Source organism: Pezoporus wallicus, unplaced genomic scaffold, assembly GCF_028554395.1.
Source record: "Pezoporus wallicus isolate ANWC-B61680 ecotype Strahan unplaced genomic scaffold, APGP_CSIRO_Pwel_v1 contig_4710, whole genome shotgun sequence".
In the NCBI taxonomy this organism is placed as follows: domain Eukaryota; kingdom Metazoa; phylum Chordata; class Aves; order Psittaciformes; family Psittacidae; genus Pezoporus; species Pezoporus wallicus.
Genome location: NW_026640647.1, coordinates 4,854,465 through 4,882,219, shown reverse-complemented (window position 1 = coordinate 4,882,219; position 27,755 = coordinate 4,854,465). Strand labels below are relative to the sequence as shown.

The window sequence follows — 27,755 nt, the reverse complement described above, 5'->3', positions numbered from 1 at the left end:
TAGTGGTGATGATCACAGTGGGAATTTCGCATATATCTGCACTCACAAAATAATCACAGTAACTTCCAGGTATTACAAGCATTTGTAAGGGCTACTTGTGCAAGCAAGGACTTATAAAATCATAAATATTTTCCTCTTCCTGTTGAATCTAAATACATAGAATTCATTTTCCTACAAATTTTAAAACAACTGAAGTCGTTAGTAGTAGTAAAATAAAATATTAAATGTAAAAAATGGGTAAAAATAAAAAGTGATTGAATGAATATGAGAAAAAGCAACTTTGAAGTGATAAAAAGAAATCCAAATTACCTTATCCTCAGAAAAATAGTCTTAATCCCTGCGGCAGCTGCAGATTAATTTTTATCTCAACTGAGCTGTTTTTACTTCTTTTTCCTGGCAAGAGCTTCTAATGTATCAACTGATCTGGTAAAAAAAGCACATTTGGTAAAGATTCAACAGGCAGCGTCTCATTATTCATGCAGTACCTAAAGTATGCAACCATTTTGCAGAACAATTAAAAGAACTGCGTCCTAGAAAACAAAGTCAATTTTCTCTGTGCATGGAACATCAATTTTAGCAACAAAACAAGGCTGGAGAAACCCAGGGAAGAAGGGCAGTAGTAATAGTAACATGATTTCAGAGTTACTGAAAATAACTTTGCACATCTTCAAGTCATTTTCTTTATCCTTCGGTACTTGGAAAGATATTTATACTAAATGGAACAGAAGAAACTAAGGCATAAAACCCTAGGCCTTACACTTCTACTGCAAATGAGATGCTTTTATTTGCAACACTGTAGCAGCCTAGCTGGTAACACTTGAGGCTGTGTGGAGTAACAAGACCTTCACTAAGGAAAGAATTAGGACCATTTTGAAAAAGATTGGGATTTTTTTTTTTTTTTTCTGAGAAAATGAAGCGTGTGCTTCTATTTCCAGCTTTCAAACCATGGCCAATAGAGAAAAACAAATGCTTTTTAAAAATCACTGTGTTTTGCTCCTGCAGTGCCAGCATAGGGAGCAAAAGTGGTAACAGATACTTCTTTTGCATTTCTAATAACACAGCTGGTGATGCTGATAAACAGTGAAAGCTAGAAGAACATTTCAGTTAAAAAAAAACCAAGCAATTAAATACAAACTTGGTAAAAAATACAAAAAATGTATATTCTATGTGTAATTATTTTTAAAATAACATTGAATTTCCATATTGGTGGAATACTTTTTTCCCATGAGGTTCTTGCTGTCCTTGTTGCTGTACATTTACAATCTTTGCATGCTCTCTGGAACTGGTGACCACAGCTAGACAAGCTCTGTTTAGGGGATAAGGCCCCCTTTGTAAACTACCTTGCTAGTGGAATATTTAACTCCAAATTCATATATGGAATGTTCTACAGGATGTGAGGATGGAGGCACGGACCCAGAAGTAGAGTGCAAGCTGGATCATTTATTGAAAAGATTACACGATATCTGTATGCTTCAAAGCAATTAGCAAAACCCATCTGTGTTTGCCTTGCGGTTACATCAGGTGAAAGGTCTATCTGATTTTCTTATCGACATCCTCTTTCCAGTTCCGTCGTCCTTGTTTCTTGCCAGTTCCAACATCTTCCAAATACCAGTCAGGGACAGGTCACTCTTAACTGCCTACTAAAGTTCCTCCTTCCCATGGTCACTCTTAATTGCCAGCTTTGATACATTCCAACCCCCACAACAGGATCTTTGGGAAACTGCCTTGGAGCTACAGAATCTCATTACAAAACAAAACAAAACAAAACCCACAACAAAAACCTGTAAATAATGCTTTTGTGCCCCTTTACTGCTTATGGTTAAAGTTTAAGACCTACATGTAGAAGGGACCCACCTGAAAGCTGTATCTAGCTTTCCATGTACGAATTGTTTTTTTTCTGTCAAAATATGCAGCTGAAATTCTGGTATCTCACAGGAGAAAGACATCAGCTCCCCTTGCTGAGTTTCATGAGATTCCTCTTGCCCCATTTCTCCAGGCTGTCCAGGTTCATTTGAATGGCAATGGAACCATCTAGTGTTTCAGACACTCCGCCCATTTTTGTATCCACTGCAAATCTGTGTAGTCTGAACTCTGTTTCATTATACAGGTTGTTAATAATTATATTAAACAGTACTGGCCCCAGTGTGAAACCCAAGGGAGCTCTAGTATTTTGCCTCCAGCTGGAGGCAAACTGGATGCTGCTGATCACAACCCTTTGGGACCAGTGGTTCATCCAGTTTTCAATCCACCTCATATTGCACTTAACTAATAGATACTTTGTCAGCTTGTCTGTGGAGTTTTGTCAGAGACAATGTCAAAAGCCTTACTAAAGTTGAGACAAACACAACATCTACTGCTCTCACCCACCAACCTAGTTTTCTCACAGCAGAACACCAATGGGTTAATAAAGCATCATTTCCCCTTTGTAAATCAATGAGAACTACTCCCAATCATCTTCTTGTCTTTAACGTGTGGAAAGAGTTTCCAGGACTATTTTCTCCAACAGCTTCCCAGGGTACAATAGGAGCTACAATGAAGTACAAAGAGTACAGTTTGGTTTGGTATTTTTAAGACTATATTATGCATTTAAGAATATCAGTTACATCTCTTATAAAGAGGTGTACCATAACACACGAAAGGAATAGCTAACCAAAGGTCTGGTCTCTGGAAGTTTCAACAGTGAATGCCTTTGGAAAAAGTATAAAAATTTCTACTGCAGGGCTCTTTTCTTTCTGGCTGCCTCCAGCACAAACTCTGGACACAAGACTTCTCTCTGCTGTTCCTCAAGATGAGACTTCCTCATTCAAATTTCAGTATGATTCTGTCAAATCCGAAAGTCAACTATCACACACACAAATATACACACACACGCACATTAAAAGGGACTGTCTCCAACTATTTCAGTAGATAAATCAAAATTTGGGATGCTTGTGTCTGTTCCAACCAGCATTTACTCATGGTAAGTATGAAAAAACTCACATTAAAATTCCCAAAGGTGATTTATTTTTGGTTCTCATTAAAACATACAATTTTCTTACAAATTAAGAAGTGCTGCAAGCCCTTTGAACAGAATTATAAACTGGTGATCAGAAATGAAAAATATAGTGAAGCCTAACCTCAGTGTTTGCCTTCCTCAGTAAAGTGTTCCTTATATAGACTCCTTTCCAGGAAATTCCATACCTGAAGACTTTCACTAATCAAAGAACAATAAACACTCTATACAGCTAACCATATAGATATAGTTCAAAAATTGTACCCATTTTAGAAGAATTGTTCATAAAGGCAATTTGCTTTTCTTCAAATCAATTTGGATTTACTTTTAAAGCTCCTTTTTTTTACTTTATAGACTGGAGAATTCAGAAATTGTGTATCTGTAAACTGATCCCCACGCCTTAATTTGCTGTAAACAAAAGAAATAAAAGACAATGTATGAATATCACAGAGCACCTATGTAACTACAATTATACTACCAATTCCAAATGGTAAATACTTTCAGTGAAAGCTTGATACACTAAAGAAATTAAATTTATGGAAATGTGTCTGAAATAGCAAGGCACGGATATTTTCCAAACAAATGCTAAATATAGTAGTCTTTTTATGTGTCCTGTATCATATTAATATGGAACTGTAACTCCATTCCCTAGAAGAAAAAAACTCAAAAATTATTTATACCAAAAGCTTAACATCATCCATTCAGGATAGTATACCTGAAAATCAAATATAAATAGGAGACAGGAATCTAAAATCTTGAGTGACATCCACACTTTTTTTCTGTTGTTAAGTACTGACTCTCTCCAGAAGTACAGAACCTTACCATTGTTGGGTATAAGAGGAGACTGTATAAACATCATAATATTACAGCATTTAGTATTCAGTTCAATTAGTAAAATAAAACCGTAACTCTAATCCCTGTGCATTTCTTTTACAAGCTATGTGGCATAAATATTTCTGAAAAGCCAGCAGTAAAGTGAAAAGACACTTCCTACATTACTTTTAGCTCCTATATGTCCTCAGCCTCATGGCTGCAGTTTATTGCTTCCTTACAGAGGTAAACAAAAATATTTTGGGTGTGTATAAGAACATACAATAATTTTTTTCAAAAAAAAAAAAAAGACATACTCCTTTTAAACCTTTGTCATGAAGTTGCTATAATCCTTGCAGTCTCAACACTATTATGGGGAAATTTTAATATTGTCTTTACCTCACGAATATGCATTCTGCTAATACACACAAAACACAGCTTAATTTTTCCTTAATATTTTACGTAAACAAAACCCCAAACCAAATCAACCAAACCAAATAAAAAACCCCAACCGACTCAGTGGCAAGAAACTCTCAAAACATACTCAGAAATAATCAACCTAAAGGTCCACTGGGATTTACATGTATTCATGTAAATGCAACTATATTTGTTTTCCTAATGGAGGCTTGGCTTTAAAATCCTGTTTTAAATTTTAATAATTATTACAAAATTTATGTGTTATCTTTTAACAGTTGTAAATCCTGTGCCAGTAAATCTGCTAAGAACACTGAGAGTTAAGTAACTAATAATGGAATTAAAATATCTTAAACTCGAAAGTATTTCTTATATTAGACACAGCAAGTTAAAGCAAAATGACTGCATTATATATTATTAGTGCATAAATTATCTTGCCACTTGACAATATTACAAGGACATTACTGTGGTACAAGCTTACATTTAACATTTACATTATCTGCCTGTAAAAGGGTTTATATCATGTATTATGTATTAAGAATTCACTTATTCACTACTAGTATCAAATGTTATATGCTATATTTAAATGTTACATTATATGCTAATTCATATGTTGGTGTCTTACTTCAGCACTTGGAGATCCTGCCACACTAACAGGTATCAACACTGAAGAATCTTTCCAAAAGAGGTATGTGAAAGAAATAGTTCAGCTGTTTATTTGGGGGTTTTAATAGCAAATCTTTATTTCAGACAGGTAGGTACTCAAAAAAACCAAAAGCACAAAAGCCCTAATTTACATAAACCTACCTGTTTAGTCTGGGTTCTTTGTAGCAAATACTGGCTCTTGTTCGTCTAGATGGTGCTACTGAGTTTTCTTTTAAGGTTTTGCAGGATTTAGGTGAAGAAGTGTGAGATTGTATACTAGTATTTGTAACATCTTGCAAGACCTTTCTTCCTGTGAATACAGAAGTGTAGATGCCTCACTTTAAGTACTTTCAGAACTGAGTAAACTTTCAATTCATACTTATTTAAAAATGTTTTTATTAATTCAGGTACTTTGGTTACCGGTCTTACTCTAAAGATGCGCAATGAAAATGGATAGATGATCAAAGGAAAGGCAACTACAACAGCTTTCAGCCTACCCAGATTTGGAGCTGTTTGAGGTCTGCTATGGCTCTTGGGACATTTTAAGCCCCATAAGCACCATAATTTGCAGCCAATGGCTTAGAACTCCCAAGAGTTATTGCATTTAAAAAGACAGAACTGCACACAGCTCATGACCTTGAATGCAGGGCAGGGGGCATACATGTACAATATAAAGATGCAACCTGTATAAGCATTCTCTAGTCCTGCATTTTCCAATTTTAAGCCTGCTCTTGGGGCACATATGCATAAAAAAGAACATAGCAAGGTGATTAAGTGGGCCTCCTTATCTTCAAAACAGTACACTACCAAACTGTTTACAATGCCTCATATTTTGAGCCACTGAATATGCCCAAGAGGAATACTCCTTGAAAAAGAACAAACAACCTTGGTAGAAGTAGTACTATTTGTTTCAGCTTTCTGTAATCCCTTTAAGACAATTCAGAATGCCAGACTAAACAAGTATTTTGATAACTTGGGACAAATACTGAAATTATTTGTTAGCCCACACTTTGAAAAGTTCTAACCCATTTATTGATCATAGTCTCTGAAAAACACTAAGATTTAATGCAGACAGCAATCCAAGATGAAATAAATAATCTTAATCTGTTTATTCCTTAAAAGTTCTTCAAAGAGTGTACATTCCTCACTGATATAGGTCAAGGTTTAGATTTACTGCATCCATATGAGAATGTTTGGTATATAGTTTTTCAAAGGAACTAAATTTAAAACACTCTTCACTTCCCAAGTTTGAATGCTTTACCTTAAATTCTTTGTGGCAGCAAACGGATGCTATTTATCTCATAGAATAAATTCACAGACATATGGGATAAAAGATGAACTTTTTGTTGTGCTTATCTTCACACTAATAAAATGTCAAAAAGTGAAGACTTTCTTTATTATAGCATCTAAAGGCTTTGCCCAACCTAGCATACACACTCTTAACTGATGGTCAAGATGATAAAGCTGAATTCTACTACTCTGTAGTAGAATTCTGTACCGAGATCAAGTAAAATATCTCACTGGGTAAGAGTGATTATTTCACCAACAGTTTTCTGAAATGTGTTAAGCAGAGACGTCAAGTCAGAGTATTTCTGCTAACTTCTGAGAGACATATTAAGGTGACTTTGCCCAGCTTGCAGCAAATCCCACCTGATTTATGAAGGCAAAAGAAAAAGCACTGTCTTTGAAGGAGTTTGTCAAAGAAGAGCAATGCTCATTTGGTGCAAACAAGAGGGCTCTCTGATTATGAAAAACCTCCCAAGTTTGGCTTTAAGATCTTCATTTGTACTGGTTTTAAAGTGAAAGTAAACTGTTACTCCAAGCTTTTCCTAAAGCTTAAGGTCAGAGATCAGTTCAGATTCTTTTAAGCACGAAGAGTTTTGAGACATCTGTAAGCCTGCATTATTTAAGAAAGCAGAATGCCTGCATGAATATTTATGTTCATATAGATCTAATTATATAGAGACTTTCATCACAGGAGACTTTCAGGGTATATTTCTAAGTACAGATCAAGGTAGTGATCAGAAGAGCTGGCATCATAGAATCATAGAATCGTTAGGGTTGGAAAGGACCTTAAGATCATCTAGTTCCACCCCCCCTGCCATGGGCAGGGACACCTTACGCTAAATCATATCACCCAAGGCCTCGTCCAACCTGGTCTTGAACACTGCCAGGGATGGAGCATTCACAACCTCCCTGGGCAACCCATTCCAGTGCCTCACCACCCTAACAGGAAAGAATTTCCTTCTTATATCCAATCTAAACTTCCCCTGTTTAAGTTTTAACCCGTTACCCCTTGTCCTATCATTACAGTCCCTAATGAAGAGTCCCTTCCCAGCATCCCTATAGGCCCCCTTCAGATACTGGAAGGCTGCTATGAGATCTCCACGCAGCCTTCTCTTCTCCAGGCTGAACAGCCCCAACTTCCTCAGCCTGTCTTCATCAGCGAGTCTGGCATTTCCTAGCTTTCTTTTCATTCAAGATACAGATCTGGATACAGAATGAAAAATGAACTGATTTTTGAACTATGCTTAAATGGATGAAGATCAAATGACTGGCTTGCTTTTTATGACAGTAGTCTTTTGATACTGCTGATCACAAGGGTTTACTAATATATCTGTAAAGCTAATACAATTATGGCATCCTTCTTCTACTTTCCAAAGAAGGAATCAAAGATGAGAAAATGCAACTACAAATTACCAGGACTAATACCTTGCACAATGGTCTAATTCTGCCGGTATTCCTATTCTGTGGTCATGTAAAACAGTAGATTTTATTTTTTTGGCCATTGTGTCCTAGTATTCAAAAGAAGCCAAGGCAGTATTTGCTTGATAGTCTGGGATTCAAACCATTAATTTTGAGCCAGGAAACAGTCTAGGTGTTGGGACATTTTCAGAGACAATGAAGTAAACGGGAACCTGTTGGGAATAAATGTTTACGAAATAGACCACTCGTGACAGGAACCTTCAAAGCTACATTCTAAAGCATGTTTAAACTTTAGCACAGATGTTTAGACATACATTCTTTTAGCTCCATTACAGTAATTTTGTTATATTACAGAAGAATCTAAACCTATCATTCAGACTACACTAAAGTTTCTTTTCTCAATATATCTTACTTAATAAAGAGGTTGTCTCATGATAGTTTGCTCATGGGTAGGTTCTATAGAAAGCCTGCTTAAAGTACTTTTTATTAGATCTCAGAATTCCTGTTGAATTGCAGTGTTTCTGAAGAAATACAAATGAACTCTTAAAGTCCAGCTATGTTCTCCGTTTATGAAGGGAAGAGTGTACAGTTCACTCTTATTACCCTTGTACAAAAGCTCCATCTATTGCATCTTTCTATCTCAAACTTTCTGAATTCCATCACATTCTTTGAAAAATGCTCCAACTATAATTGCTCTTCAAGAATGTTGACTACTTACATCTGCACAACTAAATGTCATCTTGGAATATATTGAAAAGTAACAAGGATATTAGTTCCCACAATGACTGGTAATCAATATAGAGTATGAATATTTTTGGTAATTTTCAGTCCTACCGTTTTAAACTCCGTTTTATCCACTCTAAGCAAGCAGTAAGAGTAGGATAGAATTCAAAGAAGACAACTTACCACTATTTCAGGCACTACCTAATTCAAAATGCTACTTTTTTTTCTCACCCATTCACATACCATGACAAGGTGTCAGAGTCTTTTTGTGAGTCTCTTTAGAAATTTGATCCATTTTTTGTTCTGCTTTTCCAGCATCCAGTGCTTTATTATGATCATTTTCCCCACTGGTTTCAGAGTTTTTCAGTATTGAGAAGTTCATGGAACCACTGTGGTTATCAAGAACTGGGAGCTCCACACTGGAAAGACCTTCCTGGAAAAAGCTATCTACATTTAATGGCATATTCCTAGAACACTTGACAGGTAAGAAGTCAAAAACTTCTGATTTTTGAACTGTGGCCTTTAACTTGATCATAAAGGAATCTATCCCATGAGGGACTTCCTGGTCATCCAAGCTATTCTGTGGCCCCTGATCAAGATCCTTGGAATAATTTATTTCTGGTCTGGTCTCAGTAGTATCAGAACTAAACCTCTGTTTGCACTTTACCCGATTATCAGGAGAATTACTAATCTGAGGCTGTTTATGTGCTGCTGATGAGGAATCTACTTTCTTTAACATATTAGCATCATCATCAACTAGCTCTTTATCTTGTGGTGTATTCATAGCTACACCATTCTGAGTAACTAAAGCTGCTTCCATTTTCGGAGTTTCAGTTATTTTATTTCCAGGAACAGCATCTGCATGCAAATGATTTTTTAGTGCTTCATTTTTATGAAGTGAGAACTGTGTATGATTTTCTTTTGGTATTATAAATGCTTTTCGGCTAGCCTTTGCCAACGTACCCTTTAATCTGCCTGGCGAAAAATGTCTAAGTTTTTGGTCTGCTTTCTGAGTAATTTTATGAATGCTGTCACTTTCAGTTTCTTCACTTTGGCTGTGACTTCTTTTGTTGTTGTATTTTCTCTTTATGATGTTCTTCTGGTCTTGTTTTCTTTTGCTGTCATGTTGGTCTATGTCTGTTTGAGACTTTTTTGAAATATATCCTCCACATTTCCCATTTTCCTTTCTACAGTATTTTGCTGTGTTGATTTTAGAAGGGGTTTGAAAAGTCTTCCTGTTTATTTTTGGGCTGCTGTGTTTTTCATTTGCATGCAGAAAGTCCAACTGTAAAGGCAATACATTAGAAGTGTTATCTTGGAATGGTAAATTTTCAGCACAGTAAACTTCTGGTGTGATCTGGTTAATAGATGAGTTTGAGTCTGCTTTTTGTATTTTGCTTTCCATGTCTTTAAATGTTTCTGGGCAAGTTTCTTTATCTGTCTCCTGTTTTCTTGGACTCCTTAAGTTAACTTGGTCTGTCCTCCAAGTATATTTAGCTTCACTTGGGCAATTTTGTGCTTGACAATCTTTGCTGGTATTTGGCAAACTCACCTTCCCTACAGGATTTCTTGTAGGTAGCTGTTCTGTCTGATTTTGGAATAGCTGAGTTTGTGACTCGGTAGTTTTTGAAACTTCACTGCTGTCAGCCCTTGTGTGCCTCTCTTCTGCATACAAATCTGAATGGACTTCAGTCTTGCTTTTAATTTTCTCTTTATCCTTCTTAGAATATTTTACTTTTCTGAAATTTGCTAATATTTTATCATCAGAATTGGCATTAAAATTTTTATTTTGGTGTAACTTATCTTTATCTTTCACTGTAACTGCAAGTAGTTCTCCTGCATCACTGGCAGTCAACTCCATATCTGCACCATAAACAGTTTCTTCACGCTTCATCTTATCAGTCAAAAGCAGCTTCTTAAAATCTGTCCTGCTTTCATTGTTAAATTTAAGAGCTGAAGGAATAACGCGAGATGAGTCACTTGAACTGTCCTGCAAATTCGTATCATTAGTGTTGCTGCTGCTGTTGATACCATGGAACAGCAGATTATCTGAGCTACATTTTTTATCAAAATCCTTTATATTAGGTTTAGTTGTTGACTTACGAAGTTCTTTGTCTTTCTTCCTTTCAGTCACATTTCCACTGAGTGGCAATGAACTATCATTGTGTTGTTTTGTAAGTTCCTCAGGCTGTCTTAGAGATTGTGTATTTTTGACATGAGTCAGGAGGGCACTATCGCAAGTTAGTTCGGTGTGTAATTGATTTTCTGCAAAAAGAAAAATTTTAACAGCTTGGGGAAAGAAAGGCTGGAGTATAGTTATCAGAATAAGATTATGGAAAGTTGGACCAGAAGCATGGAAAATTACAAACTTTTTTTAACTGAATACACACATTCTGTGGTTGGTCCTTAAAAATTTCATTAACTAGAGCTAACTTTATATTTTACCTGTGTTGGATTTTTGAAATTGTCTGTAAATACAAAGGTATTTTTCTATAACAAATACAGTTCATCTTTGGTTATCTTACTAAATTTATTCTGTTCACATCAATTTTGTTACATTTCAGCTGTGTTATTTCAATGAACATTCTTCTACAAGCGACTGTCAGCACACCTTTACTTATGGGTGAGAATTCCATTTTTTTGTTAGTTTATTACAGTTTAAGAATCTTACTATACCTTCCGTATCACACTTCAAGTAATGAATTATTAAATACTAATTCTCATATAGCTCTGAGAAATAAATCACCTGTACAGAAATACAACATACCTTTAAAAAATATATTTTTGTCAATGGTTGTTTCCACTGAGTCTATTTCAATTAACTTTTGATTATTTGTACCAGAAGGCAATGATAATGCAAACTTGACTTGATCTGAATGCATTTCCTTTGGCAAAACAGTGGTACACTTATGAGAATTTGGTAATTCACACACAGAAGGTCTATCTTGCTGTTTTGCATTAGCTGTGGCTTTTAAAGGAAGCTTCACTGGCAATTTTAGAGATCTGAAAAGAGGAAATTTTACTTTGAAGAATTTTATTATAGTTTATGTCATAACATTCAATCATTTAAAACATTTCCTTAATAATATATAAAAGCAGAAAACAAAGAACTCTAGTATGCAATCTGGTTCTAAGTCAGGGGCAAATATATATTTTTTAATGATAGAGAATCCTGCTTTGTGCTGGGGAGATCCCACGACAAAAACAGCAAGCTATTAAAACACAACTTTTGTCTACTGCTCTCTATATAAATTCCAAGTTGCAAATAGGTAATTTCTGAATTAGACTGGAAATTGTTTCCCATTACCTCAAAAATTTTTAGGACAATATACAAAGATTAGCTGTAAAAAAACCCCACAGTCACTTACCAAATTCCGCATTTAATACAACCACCTACCTAGCAGACCGACAGGTACCCTTGAACTCGTCATCAGTAGGGCTACTTGGACCAGCTGACAGAAGATAACTCTGAAGAACCAAAAGAAGAACAGTGGGGAACAGAAACAGTTGAACATTCTCTTATGTTTTAAGTATCAGTAACATTCACAGGAGGAAAAATAAATATGGCCAAAAACCAGAAGTACTGATGAGAGATGTATGATATTCAAACAGAGAGAGTAATTTTAAACAAAATACTTTGTAGCAAAACTTATCAGAACCTGTAACCTACCTGCATCCCAAACAATGTGAAGACTTTCTAAAACTTAGCTGTAACTAACACAAACCGTATTATACATATAGAAACACAGAGCAACTCTAAGCAATGGCAGAACAGACTATAAAATTAGTTTTTTTAAAATCAACTGTAATTTTGCCATGACACAAGGAATAATATGGATTATGTTTTCTAGAGAAGTTTCCACATGCAACATATTAATTGCAGCACTAAGCAAAGAAAGCAAGTAGCTCGTTCATTGGTGAAGAATGCCACATACTGAAGTGCTATGCTTTGGTTGTTTTTTTTTAACCACATGACTTCATCAGGGCTGATATTTAACTTTCAGATACTTTGTAAACAAGATTAAATCCTAAATTTTTACTGCAAGCAACAGCAAAATTTAATTGATTTCTGATTTCACTAGACTGGGGTTTCATCCCAAGTTTTAAGGAACTGTGGTAAATGTTTTAAAATACTTAAATATTTTGAACATTGAACTCATTTAGATCCTTTGAATATATTATCCTGAAAAGTGAGTTCAATATGGTAATAGTGTGAAAAAATCTTACCTCAGAAAGACTGCTTATTTCTATTGCATTTAAGAGCTTATAATTCAAAAATGCTTCTATTTCTATAAGAGTTGTATTCTGCATGTAAAAGAAAAAAAGCAATTTTAAATAGATGTATTTTAAGTGGTTTCTGACTTAAGACAAGATCTAGAGGTGAATCTGTGTTGTATTATTTTTAACACTCAGTTGAGCACAAACTCATTTTTAATACCATCTCAATATCACTAAATATAAAGGAGACATTGACACTAAAATAGCTATGGATAGACATATACACTCATGGACAAAACAGTTAGTACCAAAAAATTCCACGACAGCATTATCAAACATGAATGCTACCAGATGAGACAACTTCACAGATCTGAGGTGTATATTTTTTAAATCACCATTTTAAGAAGCAATATTAAGTTAAAAAAAAAAAAAAAGAGCTTGGTTTAGCTGATTTAAGTTTAAATCACATTATTTGCAGCATACCAAAGAACTTAGTTTTCGACGAAGGAAGATATTATGAAGCTGGAGCTTTTCTATGTCCTTCTGAAGAAGGATGTTCTCATTCTTTAGCTTCCGAGAATTTTCCTTCTCCATGCTCAAAGCCACAGCTAATGCTTTATTATTTTGTTTTAAAGATACTTTTAACACAGATGAGTTATCTAAAGGAGACAAAATAATTATTTTCAACAGCTTCAGTGCAGGCCCTCTCTGCATTAATTATCACTGTATAATGACATTTCCATCTGTAGGTTTTGGTGGAACAATAGTACTTCCTAATATAAAACTGTTTCCGCTGGCTGTCATTCTGATGACTGCTCTGTCAGCTTCATGTTCAAGTTTATTTCATGCAGGGATTCTGCTCTAATCTGGATTTTTTTTCAATAAGGTTATTTTAAGAAGAAAGTGTTTAAAAATTTATAGTTTCACAGGTGTAAAAATGTTTCCAAATATCTAAAAACCAAATAGGCATTTTACAAATGAAACAGTTCAAACATTTTAAGCATAAACATGAGTTCTGACAACAGAAAGAAAAAATATTAAAATCAGAAACATACTCTCCATTATCCTAATGAAAACCTGCCTGCTCATATTTTACTTTTCACCCCCAGTGACACTGCATATTACCAAGACAGTATGTGCCAAAGAGCAAGCACTGAAAATCAGACATTAGGAAGAAAATCTTTACAGTGAGGGTGCTGAAGTGTTGGCACAGGGTGCCCAGAGAAGCAGTGGCTGCCCCATCCCTGTCAGTGTTCAAGGCCAGGTTGAACAGGGCTTGGAGCACCCTCGTCTTGTGGAAGGTGTCCCTGTGCATGGCAGCGGGCTGGAACTGGATGATCTTCAAGGTCCCTTCCAACTAAACCATTCTATGATTCTATGATAAAATGGTCAGAGAATTGGATAAATAAAACAACTTACAATCATGTGTTGTGTCAAACTCTCCTAAAATTCTCTGCATTAAGGCAGAAATTCAGCAGATCATGTTAAATACAACTGCTACTACTCTTGAAGGCATACACTCTAAGTACAGTAGACGGCTTTGGTTTTATTTTAATAGGACTTACTTATTAACTTAGTCTTAATTTTAGATGCTAAGGAAGTATTCCATTTTGCAGCTCTTAATTTTCCATCCCTGTTCTTCATGTGTCCTTTAACAGCATCGGAGGTGAAAATGATAGATGACTTCACATTTGCTTTTTTATCCATCATCGGAATGGACCTGTACATTGTCAAAGGGAATGTCCAAATAATACATGATCTTTCTCACACTTTAAAAATTTAAGTTTCATTATCTCTTACCAGGATTTGTCATCTCTGAAGCTGAGAAAATTGCTTCAGTCTTTACCTCTGTTCAATCAATTCAGTCAGGTTAATGAATTGCTCGAGACTTAAGTTACATTATGACAGAGTGGCAAAATATTTAATAACCATGAAGACTAAAAAGGATCACGGATTTTTGAGTTTGTCCATTCCCTCAAGCTATCTACTGGAGTTTACACTTAAAAGGGAAAAACCACAAAGTTCTATCCCTTCACAATAGGACCATACCAGCTTGCTCTTCCTCAGGACCGATTTTAATTCGAAGCAGCTAAACAAAGCGCACTGAAAATGCTACAAATTTAAGCAAACAGCGGAGCCCACTTCCGCCGCCGCCCGCCGACCCTCGGGTCCCTCCCGGCCCCACAGGCGAGACCCAGCTCGAGGACGCCACCTCCTGCCTCGCCGCAGGCGCCGCCAACGGCTGCGCGCCCGCCAACGGCCGTTGGGCGGCAGCCGCTCCATTGGGCCCAACCGCTGCTGACGGGCCTCGCGGCCGGCGGGGGAGAAAACTGTCCTGGTCAGGCCTCAGGGGACAGAGCGCGGCCCTGCACCTGCAAACAGACCGTGCCCGCGTTTCATGTTGGATGGAGCGTTGCTCAGAATTAAGCCACCGTGCAACGTCTTAATAAAACAACACGGGAAAGCCGGAAAAGATGACAAAACTACCCGAGAATCAGTAACACTGTGCTTCATAATTCGAAGGTAAAACACACAGCTAGGATGGATACAAACCCAGCCCGTATCTACAGCTGGATTTATACCACGACCAGCATTCACCTTTCCTGATGCTTTGCTGATAAAACAGGAAAGGTGCTGTAGTGGTTTTGTCGCGTACATGCAAAATCGCCCATGTTAGAATAGTTCATGGGTACTCTTACATACATGCGGTTACAGTCATTTCTCGTCAGAAATGGGATATGCTAAGTTACTAACCTTTAATCCACAGTTCTAGTTCTTTTAGTGTTTTTTAAAAAGGAGTGGGATGTGTGTAACTCTTCAACTGCGTGTCTTTGCAAAACCATTTTAAATAGCAACCATTAATAATGTTAAAAAAAACCCTAAGTATTAATTGTGTAAACACTTAGCATCAATCTCAGTATGCTGTGATGAAGAGAGTAGGGAACTACGGATAGTCCACTTGTCAGATTTTGACAGTACTACGCTTTCCGTTCAAAGAGTTCCTTTAGGTTAAAAGGAGAAAGCCACGTAATTCCTTCTCAGTGGAAAGTTAAAACTTCTGGCTGATCTTTAGCTATTAGTAATAGATGAAATGACAAAAAATGAATAGACAGACATCAAGACAGTTATGAAAACAACTTTTTAAATTTAATTTACTAAATTTAAAAACCAATATATTATAGCAAGTATGCAGGCTGCCTGCATACTTACCAACTTGTAAGGGTAGGAGTCTCCGATGTTAGAATGTGAGCAAACCCACTTTTAGTTTGGTTCAGGTAATATTAGGACTGGGAATTGCAAGGAAGTATTTTAGTCTAATAAAATGCCTTTCCTCAAAATGTGTTCTGAGCCCAAAGGCCTTTGCTCTTTAACACTCCCTTCACATACATTCATTTCCAGTGGCCCAGTCCTCCCATTAGCTCAGGTGGACATTAATTCTTAATATTGATCCAGAAATCCACAAATTAATAGTAAATGGGTTTGTGAAAATCTCAAGAGAATTAGAGTTTTAATTTACTTGATGATTTATAGATGTGGAACGTTGAAATAAAGCATTATGTTCCATAATGCAGTAACCATCATTAAAATCTTACCTTTCCACATGCTAACATTACAATATGCTATAAAGTAAATCAAAGAAAGCATACATAAGCATCAGTGGCATTACTTGAGAATGTGTCTTTATCAACTTACGATTTTCACAATCTGCTACAAACAGCATCTGGAGAGTCCCTCTTTTCTTATATTCTTTATATATATTCTTTAATATATATTCTTTAATTATATGATACATGACATGGTTTCCCAGTGTAGCCCTGAAGCTGCAAACCCTGTACTTCTAAGCAATCCCCTTAAAACAGATTTGATCCAGCACTCCTTATATGCCTTTGGTACATTTCCCCTTACCAGGCAACTTGGAAGAGACTGTAGCCACTGTAAAAGTCTGGCCAAATAGAAGAGCAAATAACCTTACATAACTTTAAAAATAGAAAACCAATCAAATAAAGCTTTACCTCCTTATTCTTTCCAGAAGGCAGTGTTTTCCTCCAGAGCCAATCATAAGTTTTCATTTCCTCCAGTTTTACAACAGTCCCAAGTCCTGCAGGGGCAATTGCCAATTTGCTTCCATTTAATGTTTATGTCACTACTGCGGGCAATAAATTTAAAGCAAAATGTGAATTACTGCGTTTCCACCTGTGGTCATACTTTCCTTTAAACTACACTGATGAACTCCCATACTGTAACATTTCACATGTAAAAATCTCTAGTTAATTGCCAGCTGCTCAAAATGGGGAAGAGCTTAAAGCACTGCCAAGTTTCACAGCCTGTAAATCTTAAACATGTATTAAGAGCGGAATTCTGGTTTTGGGGCATTTGGGATCCTATGACTGGTCATTAAAATAAACAGAAATGAGATGTAGTCAAAGAAAGACGTGCAGAGGCAGACCTGCTGCAGAAGCCCTAACCATGTGGGAAGTGTTGTATTGAAATTGTATCTTACTACATACCTGCAAATCCATCTCTGAGAAGAATCTTGGTGGAAGAATTAATTCCATAGGGTCCAGTAAAGCATGAGTTATTACTAAAGCACTGCTGTGTAGATTATGTAGAACATCTCCTCCCTCTGCAGATTCTCTGATGTCTAACAAGACTTGAGCTTGTGCTACAGTTTTTCCTTAAGCATAGTATTAAGACCATACCTTCCTCTAATCGCACCCTTTTTTTGCAGAAGCTTAATGAAAATCCATTTCTTAATGCCTTTTCCCCTCTGTAAGATCTGACTGAAATTAGCAAATTGAAACACAAATACACAGAGGATGTGTGTAAGCCTGGCTTCCTTTGGAAATTAGTGAAAAACAAAACAAAGTCACCATGTTCACTTCCCAAGAACATGTAGCTGAAAAGGCAGTTTGCTCATGCAGGTTTGTTATGCCACATGCATCTATACCAAATACATGCTGTACTGACCTTGAATAGTAATGATATTTCACATAGTTAAATGTGAGGTCCAAAACATACTGCATTGTTTGTGTACATATACTGACTAACACAAGGAGAAAACAAGCACAGGAAGCTGCAACTTCATTAAGTGAATGTTTTACAATGAGAAAATTTGGAGGTTAATCTTACAGCATATGGTAACATGACAACTGCTGTTTATGAACTATTCACAGAGAGTAGGGACAACAGACATTATATCCTTACTAAGATACACCTAAACCAGACACTATTATTCCACAAAAATATCTATTATACCTATTTTTACTTAGGTTATAGTAAATCCAACATCCATGAATTATCAGTCTGTATCACATTCAGTGGCATCTTGTAACTTGTGTGTTTATTTAATTAATTAGATATTAAGCATTAAGGACCTGGCTTCTGGGTGCATTCTTAGCCAAGAACTGTTCAGAGAGCACAGGAGAGCCACGGTGCTTGTGGCAGGCCATTTAAGCTCTGCAACTGTAGCATGGTTAGTTGCTAAAAAAGTGAAGTATATATTTACTGTAGCTTTAACTGCCATACCAATGCAAATCAGCATTAAGATAAAAAAGTGAGTTCTAAGTAGCAAGTGATCACTCAGAGTACACAATTTCAAAGATAAATTCTCCTCTCTGTTTTTACGAGCCATCTAAATAATACCAGATGCAGTATGATTCAGATGGCTCTCCCTTCAATGTCCTTCACTTGACTGAAGTCTGAATTACAAGTCTATGCTCCTAAATATTAACTGAAACCACAGTAGCTTATAAATATTTACGTATTCTCAAAAATCAAAATGTAGTAACACACCAGAATACAGCAAGCTGCACAGCTATAACAGCAGCTGTTCTGTGACTGTTAACTCATCCTTTAATTTGACCCTGTAGCAAATGAGCTTGCAGTTGAAATTTTAAATACCTTAAATGTGGTAACAAAATGTCAATGAGTAAAAACCCAGGACAATACAGGATGAAAATCAACATGAATTACAGCTATGACTGAGCTAATTTGCTATGTAAATACAGATAAACTATTTAATATAGGTACGTTTCTTGTATGTAAAGTGTACAGCTAAATAACCGGATTTTTATTGGACCTCGGATAGCAATTAAAATATATTGCTGACATTTGGGATTTAGTTACTTCTTACTGTGTCTTCTAAACATATAATAGCCTATGCTTTCCAGAAAGCTTACAGGAACTACTTGTTATTTGGCATTTGTATCCACAGGGATATGTTATGACAAAAAAGAAATTTTTCTCTATCTGATTACAAAGTTAAGCAGGAATTACACATAATGTTCCAAACTTTTTGTTAGTTTGTTGGTTTTTTTTTAAATTTATTTTTGGGAAATACAGCTGCCTCACCTGTACAGAAACTTGGCATAATGAGGCTGAGACAAAAGCATAGTGAGAATCTAATTTCCATTACCTTTCCATTATTTGTGCCTTCATTTTGGTGAGCAAGCCAACCATATGTCAGACACAGACAATTTAATGGGACACTGCTTCTGCACGTCTTTGTGAAACGGCTATATTGGGGTGAAGCACCTCGACTCTCTTTTTCTGTGCCGTTCTAATGCATAAAATTTGCTCTGAAAAACGTACGGAAGTCTGCAGCAGAACCGCCCGGTTTCATAGGCAAGCAGCATGAAAGCAAATTAGAAGCTACAATGCCTGCACTTGTATATATCAGAACTAAAGAGACTGCTACTGGCACACAGATGGCAAGTTACTCTGCTCAAAGGGACGAGCAGTCTTGTCAAAGCAGGGCAGAAAACACCAGCTGACCTGAGGCTACTTTTTTTCTGCCATTGCTGCCTATTTTAACCAAAGCAGACTTTTCCATCTTAACTCGGAGCATGTACCAGCATATCACCCTTCTGAAATCACCCAATCTCAGTGCTGCTACTCGAGATGCACAGGAACAGGAGAAACCTGCGCCCATATCTGGGCTTCCACCTCGGGCCAAAGGTGGTGTCGCAGCCCGAACTAACCAGAAAGGGTTTGAGGCCTCTGAAGTAAAACGGGAACACTATGGGTTAGAACAGCTCAAGCTGTGATACTATTGAAACTACAGGAAACACAACTGAGTCAAACCCACCCGAGTAAACATTTACTTGTAATAAATAAAAATTAGTAAGATTAATAGGAAAGGCTTCCACCTTACAGAATAGCCGAGTTTACATGGGTCAGCCTCAGGACACCAACGCCGTGCCTGAGGGACCCCTCCGAGCTAAGCGGGGGAGGCAGGGCCAGCGGGGCCGTGGGCGCCCCTAGAGGCGGCTGACCCGCCAGACCGCGAGCAGGGAAGCCCCTCTCTTCTCTTCTCCTCTCCCCGCTCGGCTCCCGCCTGGCCCTTCCTACCGCCCAGCCGCCATTTTGCGGAACCACGGGGGCCCCGCTCGCTCCAGGCCCGAGGAGGCGACCCAGCAAGGCGGCCGGGCCGCGGGAAGAGGTGGCGTAGGTAAGCGCCCCACCAGCGGCCTATTGCGCCGCGGGTCAAAGCAGATGCCCGGGCGGAAGCCGCGTAGCAAGTCATTAACCCTTAAAGGGCGTGCTCTACCCCACCCCCCAAAAAAAGAAACCAAACCCACAAACTAACCAGAACATCCCCCGTCCTCCCCAAAAAACCTTTAAAAAATAAAAAAAGTTTAAAAAACTTTCTTTTGCTTCTTGTGCCACCCTTTTCTGCCCTGACAGGGGCCCCCTCTGCAGGGAGCTCAAGGCAGGCACGAGTATTTATTGGCAATGTGGCATGAATGATGTGACAGCTTCAACAACTAGTTAAAGCATCCCTAATTAAAGGTTGGACTTTAAAGAAGTCGGTTTTCGTGCAGAATTACTGCATGTTCAGTGCTGTGAACTATACTCGAAGCAAGATTTCCCAGAATGTCCCTCCAGTGCTCTTCTCACATGTTCTCACCATGAAATTCTGCTTACATAGTTGTGTCAGAAGCAACTTTTGTGTTTCCTAAAATGCCATAGTTTTTTATCGTAAAGGTGTAGAATATTTGGCTATGTACAACAATATATCTCCTGAACGGTTTTCAAAGCTGATTTACTATATTGCTGCGTAAAAACATCTGAGAACTGAGCTCATCCACTTCCAGTCTTAACTGGCATTAGGTTTTCTTCTGTTTATATCTGTTTCAGGTTTGAATAGCTCACAATTAGCATCATCATTTGCAAATGCAATGGAAGGGGACAAGACTGAAGATGGCCAGGGTATTCTACAACTTAATGTGCAGGGATGTTTGTACACAGCCAGGCTTGAGTCTTTATGCCGTTTTAAGGATTCAATGCTAGCTTCTATGTTTAGTGGACGCTTTCCTCTAAAAGTGGATGAGTCAGGTAAGTATGTTCAAGCTGTAAATATGATTCTGATCAGGGAGCTCTGTGGCAAATACATGCTTTTGTATATACTTTTGCATTTTACAGTATATCTCTTTTTCAATCTGCTGAGCATCAGTTGGCTTCTTTAATTCCAGGATGTAAAACGATTAAGTGTGCGTGATTTAGGGGTAATTAATCTGGATTTCACAACACTACTCATGTTTGTGCAGTGCTTACTGTGTCTTGACCCAGACCAAACATTCTTCAGTAAAAATATGAAACTGAAGTTTATGAACCCCTATATTCTCCAGAGACACCTTGCTCTGTTCATTACATAAGGAGATTTGGGTCCAATCGTTGATTCAGAATACTTCTTTACCTGGTAAAGATTGCATATTTCACTACCATGGCTTAATAGGAAAGCTTGAATAAACTATTCATAGGTCAAATTTCACACTTGTTTGTGACTTGGAAATCCTGCCAAAATATGTCCAGCTTAAAGATATGATAGATACAGTAATTCCTTGTTGTATGCTTTTGACTGTTTAAAATATCTGAAATGTTTGACATTTTTCTAGGCAGGGTTTTGCTGCCATCTTTCAGTTGCAGTAAACAGCCCACTGTATGCAGCTGCATGTAGTCTGGTCAGTTTCCATTGTGGTCCTTTAGCCTAGCAGGCAAAGGAGAGAAAAAGAGCAATATTCAGGGAAGGCTGGACTAGATGTGTGCTGGAGCTGATGCTAATTTTAACACTCTTAGTTGCCTAGATCCAAAACTGGGGAAAAAACCCAAACTCTGCAATAGCAAGAAAAGATGTATCTGCAGTTAGAATTAGAAATGCATCCAGAATTAGATTTCAGCATTTTAAGTGAAGTGCAATACAGCTGAGGTTGTATGTTGGCATGGTCCTATGCAGATCGGTGATTTCACCGAAATTCCAAAGAAATGTTTACTGCACTGAGAATCTTATCTTCAAATAACAAATATTCCAGGGAAATGAAATAGTAGTTTTAAAAGAACAGAGACAGTAAACTTACTCCTCCTAAGTAGGTAAAACTAGTACAGAAACTTTATATAAAGGCTTTACTTGATGATTTGGTAGTCCGGCTTCTCTTGCTGGAAGCAGTATTTCAAATAATTTATGTTTTCAGGAGCATGTGTAATTGACCGAGATGGAAGACTGTTTAAATATCTTTTGGATTATCTGCATGGAGAAGTTCGGATTCCTGAAGATGAACAAACTCGAACTGCACTGCAGGAGGAAGCAGATTATTTTGGCATCCCTTACCCATACAGTCTGTCTGACCATTTGGCCAATGAAATGGAGACATATTCTTTAAAGTCAAATATGGAGCTTAAAAAGGTCTTGACATTTCTTACATTTTTAAAGATCTGCTCTCTAATCCACATCATTCATTAGCATCAGATACTAAAACTGTAATATATGAAAGTTAGCACTTCTTAATTACCATGTTTAATCATCAGTAAATTCAAAGGTTTAGGTTAAGGAAACTTAAGAGTTGATAATGCAGCCACAGTAGTTAAGGACATGTTAAATTAAGCTTTTCCCATTGCAATACAGCAACAGTTTAAATTGACTCTGTTTACTTGCAAGTCTGCTGGAGAACTTGCGCAATAGGGACAACATTAGCTCCCTGTATGCCTTCAAATTTTACTTGTGATTAGATTTGATCCCTTCAGGATGTTTGTGGGTTTGGCCTTTTTTCAATTTTACAAATTCATCCTGAAACTCAGAATACAAATGTACTTTGCCATTTTTTTAGAACAAGAAATAAGTGAATGTATTATTTAAAACCCTAGGGTTTGTCTGTTTTTAAAGTATTGTAACTTAAAAGCTAATTCTAATTTGCTGATCAGAAATTAACTCATATTACCAGGTCTGTGTTAGTCATGACAGTCATCTGTGTTCTCTTAGTAAGCTACTGTTCCGCATATTTCACATTCTCCCTTACTCATTTCCTTTTGAAAAGTATAAAATACTTCCAGGTCTTTAAGTTTTTCTCCATATTAGGGATCTGCCATGCCTTTAATTTCTGTGACTTTCTCCTAGTTTTACAATATTCTCTGTAACATCAGATGAGAAATATTGCAGACATTATTCTGGATAAACCACCTCCTTAATTTGCATCACAGATTTCACCAGTCAGTTAAGAAAACTTAAATATGAAAGCTTATTCAACTAAAACCATTGTATTCTTATTAATATTTGGTATTTTTTATTTTCTTTTTTCTCTTTTTTTTCTTCCCCAGGCTTTGTTAGATTTCTGTGACTCTTATGATTTGGTTTGTACCAAGCCCACAGTTTGGGTCCTGCACTATCTCAACACTTCTGGAGCAAGCTGTGAAAGTAAAATTATTGGTGTGTATGCCACAAAAGCTGATGGGACTGATGCAGTTAATACAGAGCTGGGAACAAAAATTAATCATAAAAGCATTTACAAAAGGTAAGATGACTGTCAAACACATGAAAGCAGTATGAAGTGAGGATGAACACTCACATAATATCTAAATAGTATTATATGTAGCATAATACAGCATTAATGTACTATAAATCTGTGAAAGGAATCAGATTCTTTCCAGCTTCGAAAACAGCTGCCCAATACAGTGGTCACATTAAACAAATAAACAAAGATTAACAACTAAGCATGGAGTACAAGAATTTGAGAGTCCACAGAAGGTGGCTAGCATGCTGTTGCTCTAAGTTCTCATTATGTTTTACTTGCTATTTTTTAAAATGTCTCAACCATTTAAAATTACTTTCTAATTTAGGATGATATTTACACTAAATACAGTGAATGAATGTCCATCCAGAAAAAGTTGCAGAAATATTCACAATGTTGGTCATGATTCATGTAATAGTATTTTACGGTCTTTTTAGGCAGCTGGAAGAAATATTTAACACCAAAAAGAACTGAAGATGAAGGAAAATGGTTATAATTCTTTCTAGAACATGTATCTTTCTACTACACTATTAATGTATTTTTATGACAGTAATTATAAGTTATTGGTAGACCTGTACTTACGAGTGTCTGGAAGCAGTTTGCCTTTCTTTTAGTCCCACTTAGTGTGCTTCACTGTATATCTTTATGTGTATCTGTGTATGATTACAGTAGAGCTTTTGATGTTTCATCTTTATAATTAAGATGTAAATTTTCCTAAATTCAGGCTGGGAACATAAATATTTATTCCAAGAGTATGCGAACACATAACATCAGGTATCTGTCCTCCTCCTGTGTTTTCCCTTTGAATAAATGATTGAGATGCAGAAGAATAAATTTTACATCATTAATTTTGTAATTATTCTTTTATGAACATCTATTCTTTCATGAATACCCATTTTTAGCAGTGTTTAGAGGCATACAGATCATAGAAGGATGGCTGTTTGGAACCTTTTGTATGAATGAAACTTAAGTAACATTTACTTTACAAAATATTTACTATTAAGTTGCTATAGTTAGGATTTGGTAAAAAGACTTAATGCATTTCAACAGTGTACATTTGTAAGGACTTAGCCAGATTTATCACATCACTATTACCTGTAAAACAATATTTCTAGAGAAGCTGGAAATAACATCCAATACATCTGGAGCTATTATTCAGTACCTGACTTAAGAAAGATGATGGATGCTTTCAGTGCCTGGGATGGGAGAGGTAGAGTATTATTTATTTCTTTTTTTTTTATTTATTTATTTTTTTATTTCAGTAGTATTACTTTTTTATATAAAGATAAAAATATTTGCCAATTTACTGTAATAAAGATTCTGCATATGTTTTCACTCATTCAGTAAGTGACGTGCTGTAAAATATTCTGTAGTAGTGGCTATTTGGGGACAGTGGGGAGAAGGTCTTAAGGGTTGTTCCAAGAAGGTGACTTGAATGAGTTTACATGAATGAATAGATGTAGTAAGAGCTACCACATGCAAGGGGTGATAGCCTGCTAGCATTGGGCACTCTGGTGGAAGCCCTGGAACCACACTGGCTGTAAATAACACTCGTGTCAGCAGAGATTCAAAGCTGAAATTCTACGTAATAAAATACATACGTTCATTTAGTCAGGTGTATGTACAGATAACACTATGTTCCCTCAGCTAATCAATAGAATGTCCCTTTAAAATGCAGGTATCAGCTACTGGAGAGTACCTCAGGAGCTGATAGAATGTTGGACTCTTGAAGAATGCCCTTTGGAAGCCAGTTTGCATCATATGCCTCCAGTTCGTAAGAGGTACACTGATTTGCCTAGGTGGCTTAAAATAGAGCAGATATATAGCACAATTTCTTCCCTCCCAAAATGCTGCATTTAGGTTTCAGCTAAAACTCCTGACATGCAGCAGTGGTCCTGGTGAGACCATACAGTGTCTTGGAATACTCTAAATGAACCTAGTTACTGATTCTGTTTTACCTGTACCTCATTGCTACTCTTAGAGAACAAAATCTTTGAACGTTTAACCTTTCCTTTTCATTTTAGTGGTTCTTTTGGTCTGTAATGTGCAGATATTGAGAATCCATTCTCATCTTGTGGCTCTGAGGAAGAACTCCCCAGAATCCTTGTAATAAGTACTTGGGTATTTGCAGGCTTTCTGTTTGAACAGTGTCACCAAGTAACAGTTTTGCAAGAGCAATAAGAAGAAATATTACTCTCAGATACTGTTTATTCTTTTGTATGAATCCCTGTGACATTTCACAGATCTTTAAAAGTCCAAAATGCAGGTACCCTGAAGAGTATCAGTACTTTTGTAGAGTATCTTCTAAGCTGTTTGTCAGTGTCTCTCACAGCTCATAGCCTGTTTACAGTACTGACCTGCCAGCTAAAAGTTTTTTCATTCCTAACAATCAGGTCAATTAAAATTACAGCTTTTCTTTGTCAGCTGAAAATCTAGATATGATCCGATTGAAACATGTTCTTTCTTCTACTTCAGGGCTTTAGTAGCTTTCCCCCACGTAGGAGCCATCAACAGAGCCGCAGTTTGAAAGCTTTTGTTTTATTTTTAAATGCATTTGCATTTAAATTGGCCTCCATGTTCTTTCCTTCCCCGCTTCTTCTTCATCTCTCAAAAAATTATTGGTATTTACTGATCATCCCTCTGACCTGGCCTGGTCTAGTTTTTGTTTCGTTGGGTTTCAGATTTTCTAACATCCGGTTCAGCTGTTTTAGCATGACCTGAATTTCTGTGGCATCATTTATTATTTCCATGAGGAATTAAAATCTTCTAGGTATCTTCTTTGCCAACACTGAGAAACAGCGTATATGTAATACTTTAAAAACTGCTGCCAATTAGAGTTGCCATGAGACTCCATAGGCTTTCTTATGTAGGTGCTTTGTTTTGTATATGAACATTTTCTCTTGAAGGATTATCCATAATCATTTGCATTGAAAAGAAATGGGGGAGGGAGAAAGCAGAAATATCTTTCTTATTTTCTCAAACTACATAATGTGGAATGCTACATCTTGTCTTTTTCTCAAACTGCATAATGTGGAATGCTACATCTTGTCTTTATGTGCAAGTGGGTCTTACATTTTTGTAGATAACTTACACCACATCAGACCAGTATTTAGTGGACTTTGTATCTGATGGAATCTGTAGCTTTTTAGTCTTTTCTTTCTCTTAACTCTTCCAACTTTTTCTCATTGATTTTCACTCAGCTGTTTGTGCACTGTATCTCTCGCAGTTTTTAGTGTGTAATATTACTTATACTGGTAAATATTACATAAGTAACATTACTTATCATGGTAGTATTCATCACTGATTGCAGCGATGAACAGTTAGGAACCATAAATGATACCATAACATGCAGAAATTAAAAGCACTTCAGGTTTGTGGATGGCTGTTGCATTTGGCTGTCTAATAGCAGTGTTATAAAAGAATAATTTCTGTACATAATTAGTTTCTTTCACTGAAGTTCTTTGTTTTACAGACGATTAATCAACTTTACTGAAGAGGAAGGCTATTCACCATGTAAAGTGGGGCCCAAGCCAATTAGATTCTCAGGTCCCTCAACAAGTACCCATATCAAAGTCAAGAATTCAGCCTCATAAGGCAGCTGCTTGCCATGTTTCGTGTTCTGCAGTGACTCTGAAAAGACCCAACACTGAAAATGTGGCACTGCACAGAGTAGCTTCTGAAACTGTATTCCACAACGTGCCCAGCAGTGCCCAGCAATTCCCAGGCACCCTGCAGAAGGCAGAGTGCTGACAATGGGACACCACATCAAGCAACATTCAAGATCGCAATGTCTAAGAAGCCCCTAAGCAACTGTGTAGTAAAGCTGAAGCGACCTCCCCTTTTTCTTGGGACACCATCTCAGACATCTTCTTCTATATCCAGTGAAACAAGCAAACAGGACGGTGCTGCTGTTGAAACTCCTACTACTTCTATGGTACCAGACATGAACGAACCAGCTGTATTAGCAAGAGTGTTAAGCCTAAGCATGATAAAGTGGATGGATAATGTTTGACTCAGCCTGATAGACTGGATAGCTTTGCATTATCTGGTCAAAGAGGATCATCATCAACTCATGTGGTTATTTATTCAAAGATTTGCTAGAAAACTGTGATGAAAAAATTTGTGAGAAGCATAGGAAGAAACTCTTTTAAGTGAGCACTGAAGTGTATTTTCTGCTTTACTTCTAAATATATTCTAGATGTTGGAGGAATTAAAATGGATTAAAAACCCTCTCAAACACAGTGCAGTCGTATGTTTCAGTATCTCACATTTGTATTTGTTAGGTTGTACTAGTACAACTGACCTTCTGAAGAGTGTATTTGCACAGCATAAAAGATCTCTTTATTAACTTCAACCACAGTTAACATTGAGTCGATTTCCTTAATTTGTATCTTTAAAGTGGGGAAAAATAGGTAACAATAGCTTTCATTAGGAACAAGTTTGCCACAAGTGTGCAACATACTGAG

At 36.9% G+C, this 27,755-nt stretch overlaps 2 protein-coding genes across 5 annotated transcripts; one reads left to right on the top strand and one right to left on the bottom strand.

Annotated features, from left to right (window-relative positions):
* Positions 1-1,960: 1,960 nt before the first annotated feature.
* SGO2 (shugoshin 2) lies at positions 1,961-14,815 on the bottom strand. Of its 4 annotated transcripts, XM_057419961.1 has the most exons (10): positions 14,721-14,815; positions 14,074-14,228; positions 12,992-13,167; positions 12,518-12,595; positions 11,688-11,758; positions 11,058-11,293; positions 8,534-10,555; positions 5,024-5,171; positions 3,257-3,400; positions 1,961-2,091 (listed from the first exon to the last, which is right to left on the bottom strand). In XM_057419961.1, the coding sequence occupies exons 1-9, from the start codon at positions 14,789-14,791 to the stop codon at positions 3,298-3,300; spliced, it is 3,060 nt and encodes a 1,019-aa protein (XP_057275944.1). In that variant the 5' UTR covers positions 14,792-14,815; the 3' UTR covers positions 1,961-2,091; positions 3,257-3,297. The 4 variants fall into 4 exon arrangements, 3 of the variants coding, with proteins under 3 accessions (XP_057275944.1, XP_057275947.1, XP_057275946.1); XM_057419964.1 differs by lacking the exon at positions 1,961-2,091 and having other exon boundaries at positions 2,987-3,400; positions 9,254-10,555; XR_008973571.1 differs by lacking the exons at positions 1,961-2,091; positions 3,257-3,400 and having other exon boundaries at positions 5,037-5,171; positions 8,474-10,555.
* A 37-nt stretch (positions 14,816-14,852) lies between these two features.
* KCTD18 (potassium channel tetramerization domain containing 18) lies at positions 14,853-27,531 on the top strand. Its single transcript, XM_057419968.1, is given in 10 exon segments — positions 14,853-15,031; positions 20,648-20,845; positions 21,979-22,190; positions 23,099-23,292; positions 24,405-24,499; positions 24,968-25,070; positions 26,762-26,878; positions 26,880-26,976; positions 26,978-27,254; positions 27,257-27,531. Coding segments are annotated over 9 exon segments (1,290 nt in total). The 5' UTR covers positions 14,853-15,031; positions 20,648-20,688; the 3' UTR covers positions 27,295-27,531.
* Positions 27,532-27,755: the final 224 nt, after the last annotated feature.

Bases quoted from the DNA above. Each gene is read 5' to 3' on its own strand.
- SGO2 (XM_057419961.1), bottom strand. From the start codon at position 14,791: ATGGAGCGGCTGCCGCCCAACGGCCGTTGGCGGGCGCGCAGCCGTTGG. The intron at 12,596-12,991 runs GTATGCTGCAAA...TTTTACATGCAG, and splicing joins GTCGAAAACTAAGTTCTTTG to AATACAACTCTTATAGAAAT. The intron at 10,556-11,057 runs GTATGTTGTATT...TTCTTTTTGCAG, and splicing joins CAAAAATATATTTTTTAAAG to AAAATCAATTACACACCGAA.